The sequence below is a fragment of the Elephantulus edwardii genome, unplaced genomic scaffold (genome assembly GCF_000299155.1).
Source record: "Elephantulus edwardii isolate Elephantulus edwardi_28Jun2011 unplaced genomic scaffold, EleEdw1.0 scaffold00015, whole genome shotgun sequence".
Lineage (NCBI taxonomy): Eukaryota > Metazoa > Chordata > Mammalia > Macroscelidea > Macroscelididae > Elephantulus > Elephantulus edwardii.
The window spans coordinates 22,452,821-22,465,019 of NW_006399765.1; the positions used below are offsets into that span (position 1 = coordinate 22,452,821).

At 40.8% G+C, this 12,199-nt stretch overlaps 1 protein-coding gene across 1 annotated transcript in view; it reads right to left on the minus strand.

The window, feature by feature from the left end:
• The window catches only part of B4GALT5 (UDP-Gal:betaGlcNAc beta 1,4- galactosyltransferase, polypeptide 5), an 88,841-nt gene that overhangs the window by 14,458 nt on the left and 62,184 nt on the right, over positions 1 to 12,199 (minus strand). The window contains exon 2 of the mRNA XM_006881625.1: positions 10,523 to 10,657. Coding sequence (XP_006881687.1) covers positions 10,523 to 10,657 — 135 coding nt within the window. The remainder of the gene's footprint in view (positions 1 to 10,522; positions 10,658 to 12,199) is intronic.

The window sequence follows — 12,199 nt, forward strand, 5'->3', positions numbered from 1 at the left end:
TGTCCTCGTACTCTAAGCCAGGTCTGCTGTCCCTAAGTCCAACACCCTCTCTTTTACCATCTCTAGAGGTTAAGATTTTTATCAGGATGGGGAAAGAGACCTGGGTATTTGACTGCTTTTTATAAAACTCTCAATCAATCCTTATCTTAACCCCTAACTTGATTCCTACTGCTAAACAGACTTAATAAAGCTGATTCTCAGGCTTCTGGGGGTAACTGGGGTAAAACAGGGTAGTTTTTGGCTTTCCATGCTACCATATTTAAGACCCCATTTTCTTAGGTCTGAGAAGTCCTTTCTCATTTTCAACTGCCAAATTATTTGTCAAGTCTCCTTATTCTTAATGGTTTATATCATTTGGGGGAAAAAACACCCACCAAAAAACTATTCTAAAATAATAAAAAGCAATCTAACATGCATATGGATGTATTCCTTTATTGTCAAGTTAAGGGAGGAAAGAGATGACTAGGGGTGCTGTAGTAGTGGAGTGGTGCTGTTGTGTGCTGACCCTCTCTAGCAGGTTTTCAGAAGCAGTAAATTGCACACAGGAAGAGACTGATCAACCTTCTCCCGCAGAGCAGCTGGTGGATTCAAACCGCATGTCTTTGGGATTGCAGCACAACTTCTTTTTAGCAGATGATGACACTGACGTCATATATACACTATTCTAGTCAAGAAAGTTAGCTGGTGTATGACAGCTCAAATCACACTCTGGGTCAGGGGTATTCCTGTTATACTATATTTCACATGGTATTAAGATCTCTTGTACCAATTCTCTTCACGTCTTTCCTTCTGTTGTTGCTAAGGATATGCACAATAAAACAGAAACCAGTTCACCAGTTACTACATGTAAAATTCACTGCACTGACTCCAGTCTCTCAGGTGTGCAGCCATTCTCACCCTGCTCAGAGCACCCTCCCCTCATGACCACCCCTCACTGCCTCTGGAGCTCCCACGCATTCCTGGAGTTGCTACTGCCAATCTAATGCCATAAGGACAGTCTTCAAAGAGTAAAATGCTTATGGCATGCATGTATTCATTCATTCATTTATTTTTAACTAGTATCTTCAGGGGATAATTTTCGTTTAAGGTTTAAAGATTACCTTAGAGCAATAGTATGGGTTCCAAGGTACCAGAAAGCCTGAAGTGCACGAGAATCTGAAGGTTTGTTCTTTATTTATCCCCCTTTTTGACTGATACTCTTGTATGAAAGTTTTGATCAAAATGTTTAGTAATGGTAGCTGGGCACCTTCCAATTCTTCTGGTCTCATGGCAAAGAAGGGAGTGGTTCATGGATAGTGTAGGGGTTTTTTTGTTCCTCATGTTGATCCTATAACAAAGAAGACTTTCTGCCAAATTTAATTCCTATCCCAGAATTGTATCTAGATTATAGAATGTCCACCCTGTGAATTCATGTCCTATCTAAAATTCTCAACTACAACTGAGAGATGTTAAAAGGCACTTCGAGAAGATTTCTAGAATAGAATCAAATGGCTGCTAAAAAGAAAATCCTTTTCATAGATACATGGCTGTTTAAAAACAAAAACCCAACACTGCTGTCAAGTCAACTGCAACTCACAGTGATTTCCTGTGACTGAGGAGAACTGCACCCCAGCGTTTTCTAAGCTGTGATGATCTTCATGGAAGCAGATCATCAATTCTTTTCCTCCTGGAAGCAGCTGGTAAGTTCAAACCACTGACCTTATGGTTAGCAGCTGAGCACTTGCATGGCTGCCTAATCTGTGAGTATTCAGAGGATAATTAGAAGCAAGCTGAAAAGATTTTTTAAAAAATAGTTATGTAACAATGGGCTCAAGCGTATCCACGATTGTGAGGCTGGCTCAGAATAAGGCAAGGTTCAGACCTGTTGTTCATAGGGTCGCTGTGAGCTGTACTTGACAAGAAGCCACACAACAACAAGTAGAGAAGAAAGAAAACAAACTATTTTCTGTCCTTCAGCTAGAACTTTCCTGAAAACACCAAAGCTTGCATTCAAAGAACTAGTGAGGAATGAATTTACAAGAAAGTATAAACAAACCAGCATGAACTTTCAATGTAAAATGACACTTAAATAGGGATTAGTCTAAGGTCCCACATATAGGCAAACTTGTCCCAAGTTTATTAACTTCTTGAAAAATGTATGCGAAAACCCTCCAAAGCAAATGATTACTCTGGATTCATGTGTCTGACTCATTGTGGTCTCCAGGTTTCTAAGACTATTATCTTTACAGAAGGACAATAATCACCTTTCTTACTTACAGTGGGATCAAACTGCTGAACTTTTGGTTAGTAACCCAACACATTAATACTATGCCAAAAGGGCTAAGCGCACACACACACACACACACACACACACACACACACACAAAAGCACACATGCTCCTTCTCTCTATGGGAAAAACATTAAAGGGACGCTTCCTGAGTACTAGAACGTATGTATATTTGAGTGCCATGCAGATGTGTGGAAGAAGTTGGCAAAGATACCGTCACAATAGTTACACTTGCCTGGAAGGTAAAAGAAATTCCCAACGGCATTACAATAAGCATTTTCACAAGCAATTCAACAAAACCCAAAAGATAAATTAAAATAATCCTGGGCAGTGACAGGCTCAAGCCTTACAATTACAGCCTAAGCAGGAAATAAACTGAGAAAGAAGAAACACAACTAAAGAAGAAAAACACAGGAGGGAGGAGGCAAGACACTTTGTAACCGTAATGCTCCTACTATGGAGATTTGTTTGAAGACAAAGGTCAATTTCTTCCTGCTTCTTTTAAAGACTGATTATAATAAGCCTGGTAGCAATCAGCATGAAATCAAATAAAATCCCACTTTTACTCTTTCTTCAGATTACTAAATTTATAATGTATCATTTAAAAAACAAACTCCCAAACACGTAATTCCAGATGGAAAGTCCTCCTTGACCTTGCCCTACCACTTGAGAAACCAAAACAAAACAAACCTGTAAAATACAGACAGAGAAAAAGCTATTTTCTGGGCAGCAGTGGAAACCTTTTAAAGATGCAAAATGCGCAGAAGAATCCAACTGTTCACGGCCTGGTAATGTTGTGCATGGCTAACTGGGCGAGAGAGCTCTGCAGGCTGAGTGATTAGGAGCTGTGCTGCCATCCCAAAGGCACACAGTTCGAGGCTACCAGCTTCTCTGTGGGTGAAGGATAGGCAGTCTCCTCTCGAGTGATTCACAGTCTCTAAAAACCAGCTGGAGGTTCGGCTATGAGTCAGTTCCAACTCCACGGCACACAACACAACAACTGTGAAGAATGTGACTCCTTCCAGAGCAACCCGGAGCAGGCAGACTATCCTGTGTGTTCTCTGAGGGTTTCAAGACAGCCAGGTAGTATGTTTTTAAGTCTGCACTGACTGAATATGGGAACTTCAGAGAGAAGCCAGCTCAATTTCTATAGCTTTACTTTTACTTGTTAATTGAAATCTTACCTATTTCAAATCAGGACACGTCTTTCCAACAAAGGAGGCAGAAGGGTAAAGAAAATAGTTTGCTTGGCTCCACAGTCAACAGTCTTGGCACCAGCAGCCAGGAAATTAAAAGGCACATTGCCATGGGAAAGTCTGCTGTTAGGGACCTCTCCAAAGTGCTGAAGAGGAGTGGTGTCTCTCTGGAGACTAAGGTGCGTCTGATACAGGCCACAGTCTTCGCAATCACCTGTTATGCATCAGAGAGTTGGACAATGACCAAGGAGGATAGAAGAGAACTGATGCCTTTGAGCTGTGGTGCTGGAGAAGAGTACTGAGAATACCATGGACTGCTAGGAAAACAAACAGATTTGTCCTGGAGAGGGTTAAACCGGGTGGCTCCTTGGAGGCAAGGATTCTGAGGCTCCGTCTAACTTACTTTGGACATGTAGTGAGGAGAGACCAGTCCTTGGAGAGGGACATCATGCTTAGGAGGGTGGAGGGACGGCGCAGGAGAGGAAGGCCCTCTATGAGGTGGATTGATTCAGTGACTGGGATAATTGGGATGGGAGTGTCAGAGACAGTGCGATTGGCACAGGACAGAGCGGAGTTTAGGGCTGTTGTACATAGGGTCGCTATGAGTCGCAGGCGACTCGACGGCACATAACAACAACAACAACAACAACTTATGCTTATAAGGCAGAAACCAGCAGACATTCTACCTACAGTTTTTAAACGGCCTTGGGGTTCACACAGCAACATTTCTGTGCATCTGCTGTTGCTCATTCAACTTTTCTTTACACAAGTGGATCTCAGCCTTGGCTGCACATTAGAATCACTGAGGGTGATTTAAAAGAAATTCTAATGCTCAGCTGGTACCCCAGACTGATTAAATAAGAAAAGATGGGACTGAGGCTCAGGATTCAGTAGTATTAAAAGCTCACTAGGTGATTACAACGTGTAACTGAACAGATTTACAGGAAGAACCAGTAGTAGTTTCCCTTTACTTCTGAGAAAAAACCTGGCTCTTTACTGGAAAAATGCTGAAGGCCATGTATGCTAGGAAGATATCATCAGGACAAGGATCGGTGAAGCAGAGGCTGGCATCTGTCAACAGGTAGTAGCACCAACAGATGGCCCCCTACTGAGAGAGAGTGTGAGCAAGGCAGAGCAGAGACTGTGGAGCAGACACTGAAAACCAGAGAGAGCAAGATCAAGAACATTCACTCTGCTCAAGATTCTATAACACACTCTGGCAATGACTTTATCCATTGTACTTGGCTCTTGGCAACTAAGTGTGGTACTGAACCATGTGGGAGACAGAGCTGTTTTTCTGAGTGTGTGACTGAGTGGGTATCGGAGGGATAAGTGTGTGTGGTAAAGTGTGTGTGCTCACATGCAGGCACAGATTTCATTAGGTTAAACGGCACCTGGACACTTGGATTCTTTAAGCACAAATGAGAAATGCCATGCTACTTATCCACTCAGCTCCTCATCTATAAAACTAAGTGGTCGGACTAACTGAACTCAGGGATTCTATCCTGATGCCAAAAATCTTTTTGCTGTTGTTGTTTTTTTAAATTGTATTTTATATTGGTTTGCTTACAAAGTTTGTATACATTGTATTTCACAATATTCTTCATTCACATTGTATTTCATATAATCATTCTCATGCATTACATTTTATATAATTAATCATCATTGGACCTTGCCTATCATTATCCTGGGACCTGAAAAGCCAATCATCTTTTGAGCATTTCTCTTGACTGCACTAGTAAGTTTTGCAAGATTTACCATTTCACATGCCAAAGTCTGTCAGTGAAATCTAGAAGCTTCTCAAGGTCATGACTTCAGACTTAATCCCAGGGTGAGCCTCAGTACTCTATTATTAGACCGCCACCACATCTAACATTTAAGCTGAAAGTAAACCATCATTACTTAAATGCCACTTATGTACTACTAAGGTAGCTTGGTGGCCTAGTGGATAAGAAGCTGTGCTACTAACTCAGATCTACCAGCTGCTCCAAAACAGAAAGATGGGCAATCTCTTCCCATGCAATTTACGGCCTCTGAAAACCCCCCGGAGGGTCAGAAATGGGTCAGTCTGACGGTGATGGGTTACCTGCTGTATGTACTACTACGTATGCACCACCAAGTAGCTTTGGACCAACACTTGACCTAAGGAAGACCTCTGAATGTGGAGTATGTGCTCTAACATTATTTCCGGGGGGTACAGCACAGTTGGTGGACCCTCTACCCCGTCCACTCTTCATCAAAACCACAAAGCTGCGGGGGGTGGAAGTGGTCCAGTGAGAGAGGGCAGCCATCTGGTTATCTCCACAGTTTCAGGCATAGAACATGCTCTTTGTGCAAAGCAGAGAACTGTCTTTAAATTAACAAATGAATGAGAATCACCTCCAGTGAAATGAGGTGAATAAGCTTCCTCTTTAATCTTACTTCCCAACAATGTTCCAGCCACACAGAAACAAATCAAGATGGATTCTGAGAAACATGTTGGACGCCTAAAATGTGCATTCAACTATTGCACATGATCATCATTTGCTGTGCGTCGCTGCGTCAGGCACAGGTGGGACTGGGGCCGCAGAGCGACAAAGGCTACAAAGGTACTGCTGTGACTGAGAGCAGAGTCTGGATTCAGAGTCCGCGCTGGGGCACCTCAGTGCTGCACACAGTTCCCGACACTCACTGCGCCCTGGCTCCTGCATCCAGAAAATGGAACACGGGAGCTTTCTTATTGGAATCTTATGAAAATATCGTGATGTAATCCAAGTAAAGTGGATTACTAGGTCAGAGTAAGTTAGACCCTAGAAGACTTGAACTCTATGAGGGAAACAGATAAACAAAAAAGGGATGCTCACAAGAGTTATTTTGGTGCATGATAATTTAAGACTGAAAGCTTGAAAAATCAAATAATTGTAATGGGTCACTAGACACATTCTCCTTATCTGCATTGTTTTCCTGTGTTGAGAGACCAGCAGTGGTGTTGGGGTTGAGTCCCGCTGTGCAGCCCCTGACCTCGTTAGAGAGATTACTCGCCAAAGTCATCTAGTCTGTGAGAAGCAGCATGAACTCTTGGCTTGGATAAGAACAGTGACAGTGCAAATGTCTCTTCACCCAGAGTGACACAGGAGGAAGAGGAAGAGCTCTGGATTGAGAGTTGGAGGCTCCCTACTCTCATCAAGTAACTAGAAGCACGTCTTTGGAAGAGCACAGAGAAAGTCATATGACCAAGCCTCTCCATCTCTATAATATCATTTGTTTACATAATATATAATGGATGTAATAGCAAAAAGAAAGATATACCTAAGTATTCATCAATAGATGAATAAAGGCATGTGGCCTAGTGGGTAAGGAGCTGCATTGCCAGATTAAAGGCTTGAAGTTCAAGTTCACCGGCTGCTCCATGGGGAAAAGAAAGGCAATCTCCTTTAAGTGTTTCATAGCCTCTGAAAATCTGCTGGAGGAGGGTCAGCTAAGAGGCCATTCTGACTCAATGGCACATAATAGCAACAACAACATACAACCAATAGAATATTATTCAGTGATAAAGAAGGAAGAATCTGTGAAATATTTCAACATGGGTGAACTTGGAGGACATTAAGCTAAGTGAAACAAGTCAATCACAAAAGAACAAATATTGTATGTGACCACTATTAGAAGAAAAAACAAGGTGCGGTTTACCTTGTTGTTGTGTGCAGTCCAGTAGCCTGTGACTCACAACAGCTTTGAAGCCTGCCCTGTCCTGAGCCAGCCTCACTGACTCCGACACACACAGGGGGAGATGGTATCTCACTGACTCCGACACACACAGGGGGAGATGGTGTCTCACTGACTCCGACACACACAGGGGGAGATGGTGACCAGGGAAGGCCCTAACTACTAACTATGGTACAGTCCATAGCAGTAATACTGCAAACTCAAAGGCCACAACTACCCAACCTGAATACAACAGTGGCTGAAAGGGAGCCAGCTGGGCAGTCTCTTCCTGTTATGGTTACAGCCTCAGACACCTGACGGAGGGTCATGATGACTGAGAACCGAGTCAGTGGGCCTGAGTGAATTCTGTTTGAGGTAGGAGACACGCCTTAATAATGATGGAAAAGACAATTCACTGCTTGGAGGAAGTCAGCACAGCACGACCATGGCAAAGGACTATGAGCATAAAGGGCAATAGGGTAATTACTATAATATAAACAATCTGGGGGAAATATTATTAACATACAGTAATGAATGGAAGGGTACATAGGGAAATAGGTAAAGTAGGTCTGTGAGGGGATAAGGGAGCACACCCACCTGCAGCTATAGGTTTGATTGTGTGTATTTCTACATACATATTTATAGGAGCTGCATATTTATTAATAGAGAGTATGGAGCACACAGGGGCAGAGTCATAAAAACACTTCACAGGATTGAGCTTCTAGTTTCAAAAGTGAAAGACTATAGGCTCCTGGGCAACTATGTCATTGGCATAACAAAGTCCATAAAAACAGTAGCATCCTACGTATGAGCTGCATCCATGGTCTTAAAAGTTTGCAAGAAAACTACGATAAAACTAATGGTCTCTTCCCATGTGGAGGAAAGGAAAATGAAGAAAACCAAAAGCTCACGGGAGCAAATCAGTCCAACAAGCCAATGGGCTGCACCAACCACAGCTTACATGATCCCGAGACCAGAAGACCTGGACGGTGCCCAGCCACCACCAACAGCCATGCTGAGATCACAACAAAGGGTTCTAGACAGAGCAGGAGCAACAACAACAACAATATCAAAGTTACACAAAGACCAGACTTACTGGTCTGATGGAGACTGGCCAGGGAAAGCTCTAAGACAATGACCCTAAGACACTTTTATGACCTCAAAATGAAGTCAGTTCCAGAGACTACCATTCAGCCAAACACTCAACAGGCCCATAAAATAAACAATAATACCTAAAAGGAATGTGTTTCTTAGAACAATCAATTATTCAAGATCAAAAAGAAAATATTTGTCCAAAAGTAAAGGGTAGGAAGGGCTAAAAAATTGGGAGGGAAGGAAATGGGGAACCCAGGGCGGAAATGGGGTGAGTAGTAACACAGTTCTGGGAGTACAAAAATGTCACGGATCACTTATGCACCAACCAGCAAAAATGAGAAACTACTGTGCTCTGTAATCTTTCACTAAAACACAATATAAACTTATTAAAATAAAACAACTATAAAGGAATATAAGGAAACCCTGCCCACCTCACAGGGCCATACTAGAGTTAAGCCATACTAGAGACAACGTGTGTGGAGATCTCTGGCAACCCTCATCCTTCCTGGCTGAGATGAAATGGGGCCTGCAGGAATTCCTCTTCCAGGTGTGGTTCAGAAGTCAGACAGCTGTCCTATGGGAACCACAGTCTGGCTAAAAAACTTGGTCCCTCACAAACAAGATAAAAGAAGCATCAAAAGCTTATCAGTATGTAAAATGTAGTACTTTGTCTATAAAGACAAATTATAGAAAAGGGAGTGTCATTAATCCCACTAAACTAGCTAGAAGGGTCATGCTGTTGTTAGGTGCAGAAGGACAGACTGATACACTGGGATGTGGTAGATTCTTAGAAGGATTTTACCCCCTTAGAGGCAAATGCTTTCACTTTCTCAGAAGGTGAACACCAAACTCAGCAAGATAACAGGAATTAAACCACACCTAACAGAGGAAGGTAAACTAGGAAAAAGTATCTGTCAACCTTTTCCCCAGGAGTAGCCTTTATAACTACAATCTCCGGGAACTGTTCCAGATTACAAGATGAATAAGAAAGAAAACCTTGCAAGTATTAATACACAATGAGGTAAATTCCTATAATAAGGTGCAATAAATTCAAGTGACGTCTAATAGACAGAATGAAGATATGTAGCAAGCAGGGCTGAACTCCAAAAGCACCAGGGATCCTCACCACCACCATCATGTGTAACTCAAAATCACAGAGCAAACAAAACCCACCATATTAAACCAGGAATGAGTGTATGGAGTCAACCAAATTCTGCTTTCTCCCATTGGTTATAGCAATTAAATTCTTTGAAATTAAACATCAGATTCTTTTTTTTTTTAAAAAAAAAAGCTCTTGGTTCTCCTCTTTGGTTGGTGCCTACATATCTGCTCTGCAGGAGGACGTTAGGCAGTCTTCTGTACCTCAGAAAACCCACTGGAGTGTCAGCTATGGGTCAGTTCCGACTCAGTGGTACACAACAATATGTACGTGTTACAGCAAGATAATTGAGGCAGTTACACAGAACACAGCAGTCTTGAAAGACACTTCTTACGCCCCAGGAATGTATTAGGACCTGCCTCATTTTCTAAGATTAGAAGAAGTGAATAATTCCTACCTATCATTACTAAAGGTTTTAATTAAAAAATGTTATAGAAAAATCCTTGTCAAAAAAGGGGAAGTGCAAAATAGAATTTAAAATTGCTATAGAATCTACTCTTTATGAAGCCATCTAGGGGGAATGAATGCACAAAGCTACTGCCCTGAGATAATTTTTAAACATGAAATAAAAAATATCCCCTGAAGTCCTCTTAAAGCTAAATAATATTCTTTACTAGTTAAAAACAACTAGTAAAGAATGTCTGCTTTTGAGAACTCTGTTCTTTTAAGAACTATCTACATAAGATCAAATTAACAATCACAACTTGAAATAGTAGATAGGAAACTTGAAGGCAGCAGGTATATGTTAATGGAGGAAGACCAATCTGGAAAACGATTTGAGAATGGATACATAATTTGAAGAATATAATCCAAATTACTAAATTGCCTATGTGTAAATTATTGAATGTATGTTCCTTTCAATAAAAAAAATTAAAGAAAAAAGTATTAGACAAGAAAAAAGGGGTCAAGGAGTCAGCTAGTCATTCTTAAACACCATTAGCAAAATGAAAAAGGGATCACTGTGCAAGAAGTTCTGGGTTTTTTTAGCTGTAGAGTAAGACTCTGCCAAAACGTCCTTTATTTTTATAACATATCTTTAGCCATTAAAAATACATATTCCAACTAAATTTATCTCTCCTGGGAGGAGACATGCGCATCAGAACAGTTTTTTGCTAAAAACATACCTGAATCATTGACACTGCTGTTCCTCTTGGCATAAGCACTCCGGACCACCTGCTCATAAACCTGAGCACCTATCGTCCGCATGTTGTCTCGGATCAGAATGCCTTGAGCTTGCATCATGAAGAGGTAGGTATTCACTGCAGAGAGAAGTGGGAAGATGGTAAATTCAAAGGAAATCAGGAAAACCAAACCAGCAAACCCACAACCATGAGTTTTCCTTTCTTCTGAACTTTTAAAACCCTTCTCTACTCTATAGCTCTTATTTTCCATGCTGGGTTCAGTGTTTCCAGAATACTAATATTCTTCGGGCAGTTGGTAAAGCTTAGGAAATTTCTATGAATAATCAGTAGTTTAAAGCAACTACATACACACAAACCCATACATTTTAAGAATTTACTCCAAGCCACACTGCAATCCCAGAGGCATGTGATTCAAACCCACCAGATGCTCTGCTGGAGAAGGAGGGACAATCTCCTCCTGTACCAGTCAGATCTGATTTGACGGTACACACACACACACACAATAATAATAATAAAAAATTTTTAAAAATTTACTCCACTTGGTCTTTGAATACTCATTCTACGTTATCAGTATTTTTAGAAATCAGTTAAAGCATTTAAAAGATATCTGCTCTCTTTAAGTTCCCCTTCTAAATACTTAATGACTTATATACAGAGAAAGAAAAATCCAATGATCATTTTGTGTACTGGAAACGCTTCAGTCTAGGTTTGGTCCAATCTTCTGAAAGTGGCAGACTACAGCTCTAAGTCCTCTTTGTAGGCTTAGAGAGAAAGGGACATACTGAACAAGTGTCCTCAGGTCTCCAAGCAATGGGAAGGAGAAGGGAGCAATGGTCTAAGTAGCCATTCAACACACTCTAAGTGATTCTAGAGTCCCATATATCCTGCTCCACTTTTTCTTAGTCTTTCCTATTCAAGAAATCAAACAGCCATTTCCATACACAATTCTATTTAACAGTGAAGAAAATCTATTTGTCAATTACAAATGAAGAGAATTCAAAAAAATAAGAGAGTCGCATAGTAATTCACCTCTATAATACAAAAGAAAACAGAAAAGTCATATCCCTGTTTTTATAACCTAATATTGTAGATCACTCTTTCTATATCAGCACAATTTCTGTTGTCATTTTATTTTCAACAGCTACATGATATTTTTCCACTGAAATAACATTGCTTATTTAGATTTATTTCTCAGACCTCTACTTCACTTAAGCTATTCCACCTGTTTACATATATCTATATCTATCTATCTATGTAAATTATTCACTGCTTTGATGGGGTCTTTCTCAATTTTCATGAATTTAACAGAGAGTTAACTATCATAGGTTAGGCCAGTTTCTCTATACCACTGCCAACACGACTATCTGATTTTGGGGGAAGGGGTTATGAAAGCAATTTAGGGGCAGAGATTTCTAAAAGTTGGGAGAAGGACGCATGGCAGATGCAGAGAAAAGCTCTATTTCCATTAGCGGGTGAATTTAGAAATACAAATATTCCCTTCTACTAAAAAAACACAAATTTTAATGCATATTTTAAAAAGTAAGCCTGGATTATTCTTCCAACAGGGAAATAACAAAAATTTTAATAGGATTCACTTTACATTGTGTTTTAATAGCTTTAAAGTTCTCTGAACAAGTGCGCTAATCGTGAATGAATCAT